The 1652-nt window shown below is 43.7% G+C and overlaps 1 protein-coding gene across 1 annotated transcript in view; it reads right to left on the reverse strand.

Annotated features, from left to right (window-relative positions):
• Positions 1 to 1652, reverse strand: part of LOC107705905 (arf-GAP with dual PH domain-containing protein 1) — a 13267-nt gene that overhangs the window by 5197 nt on the left and 6418 nt on the right. The window contains 2 exon segments of the mRNA XM_074560053.1: positions 25 to 33; positions 1281 to 1372. Coding sequence (XP_074416154.1) covers positions 25 to 33; positions 1281 to 1372 — 101 coding nt within the window.

Consider the following 1652-nt stretch of genomic DNA (forward strand, 5'->3'; position numbering starts at 1 on the left):
TACTTTGCCCGAATCCACTGCTCCTTCAGCACCCTGAAACACACGCACACAGACACACACACGCACGCACGCACTCACGCACACAGACACGCACACACACAGACACGCACACACACACACGCACAGACACACACACAGACACACACACGCACACACACATGCACGCACATACACACACACACACACACACAGACACATGCACGCACATATACAGACACACATGCACGCACACACAGACACGCACACACACAGACACACACACACACGCGCACACACAGACACACATGCACGCAGACACGCACACACACAGACACACACGCGCGCACGCACACACACAGACACACATGCACACACACACGCACACACACAGACACACATGCACACAGACACGCACGCACACACACACGCACACACACAGACACACATGCACACAGACACACATGCACACAGACATGGTGTAGTGATACTTAAATTGGCACATAGATATTCAGTTCTCTTGCTACTGAGGGCCTCAAAGAAAGATTTGCGTGATCTTTTGACTTGTTTGTAAAGCAGACGATCAGCTGAATGAACTCCGTTAAGTGGCCTGAAGTTGAAGTGACCCTGATCTCACCCTAAATATAAGACCCTGAGGAGACTGATATGATGCTATCTCCATATGCAGCTGTGTGTTAAAGGGGTGGTTCACTGTTTTTTTTCTTAGCTTGATTGTGTTTATGGGGTGCAGTCTAACATGTGTTAATGCTTCCTTTAAAGGGGTCATATGATGCAATTTCAAGTTTTCCTTTCTCTTTGGAGTGTTACAAGCTGTTCGTGAATAGATAAGATCCCTGAAGTTGCAAAGACTAAAGTCTCAAAACCAAAGAGATATTTTTTATCAAGCATTATTTTTCAAATAATTTACCTTTATTCTTCACCGCTCTGTCCCTTCTCTGAGAAACGCGCTGATCATTTCCTGCTTTTATGAAGCCCCGCCCTCAGAAATAGGCAATGGGCTCTGATTGGTTAGCTAGCCCAGTGTGTTGTGATTGGCTAAACCGCCTCTAACCCGTGAAGTAACTTGTTGTAGTCCCTACCAGCCGTTTTTGTAGGCATTAAACTGCCAGAATTTTAAAAGACGATATCTCCGTTTGCATTGAACTTTCAGCTTCGTAACTTTGCAGATATTGTTTATGCTCAAACAGCAACATTACACACTAACTAACGTTAAAAAATTGAAATCGCAATCAACCACCCCTTTAATGTGATGTGAGATGCGGCTGGTTGCCATGGAAACTCACTGGCAGTCTCTGTGTGTGGGTTTGTAGAAGTAAACAGGAAGTGCAGCCTCATAGACGGCGTTCATGGCATCATTCCCTCGCTCAGACATGAACTACAAACACAGACATCAGCAAACACGCCTTTAGGTGCAGCAGCTCTATTCACAAATGCATTTGTGACCCTGGAGCACAAAACCAGTCATAAGGGTCAATTTTTCGAAATAGAGATTTATACATCAGCTCAAAGTTGAATAAATAATCTTTCCATTGATGTATGGTTTGTTATGATAGGACAATATTTGGCTGAGATACAACTATTTGAAAATCTGGAATCTGAGGGTGCAAAAAAATCTAAATATTGAGAAAATCATCTTTAAAGTTGTTCAAATAAAT

Source organism: Sinocyclocheilus rhinocerous, unplaced genomic scaffold (genome assembly GCF_001515625.1).
Source record: "Sinocyclocheilus rhinocerous isolate Xijiao unplaced genomic scaffold, SAMN03320098_v1.1 scaffold1615, whole genome shotgun sequence".
Classification (NCBI taxonomy): domain Eukaryota; kingdom Metazoa; phylum Chordata; class Actinopteri; order Cypriniformes; family Cyprinidae; genus Sinocyclocheilus; species Sinocyclocheilus rhinocerous.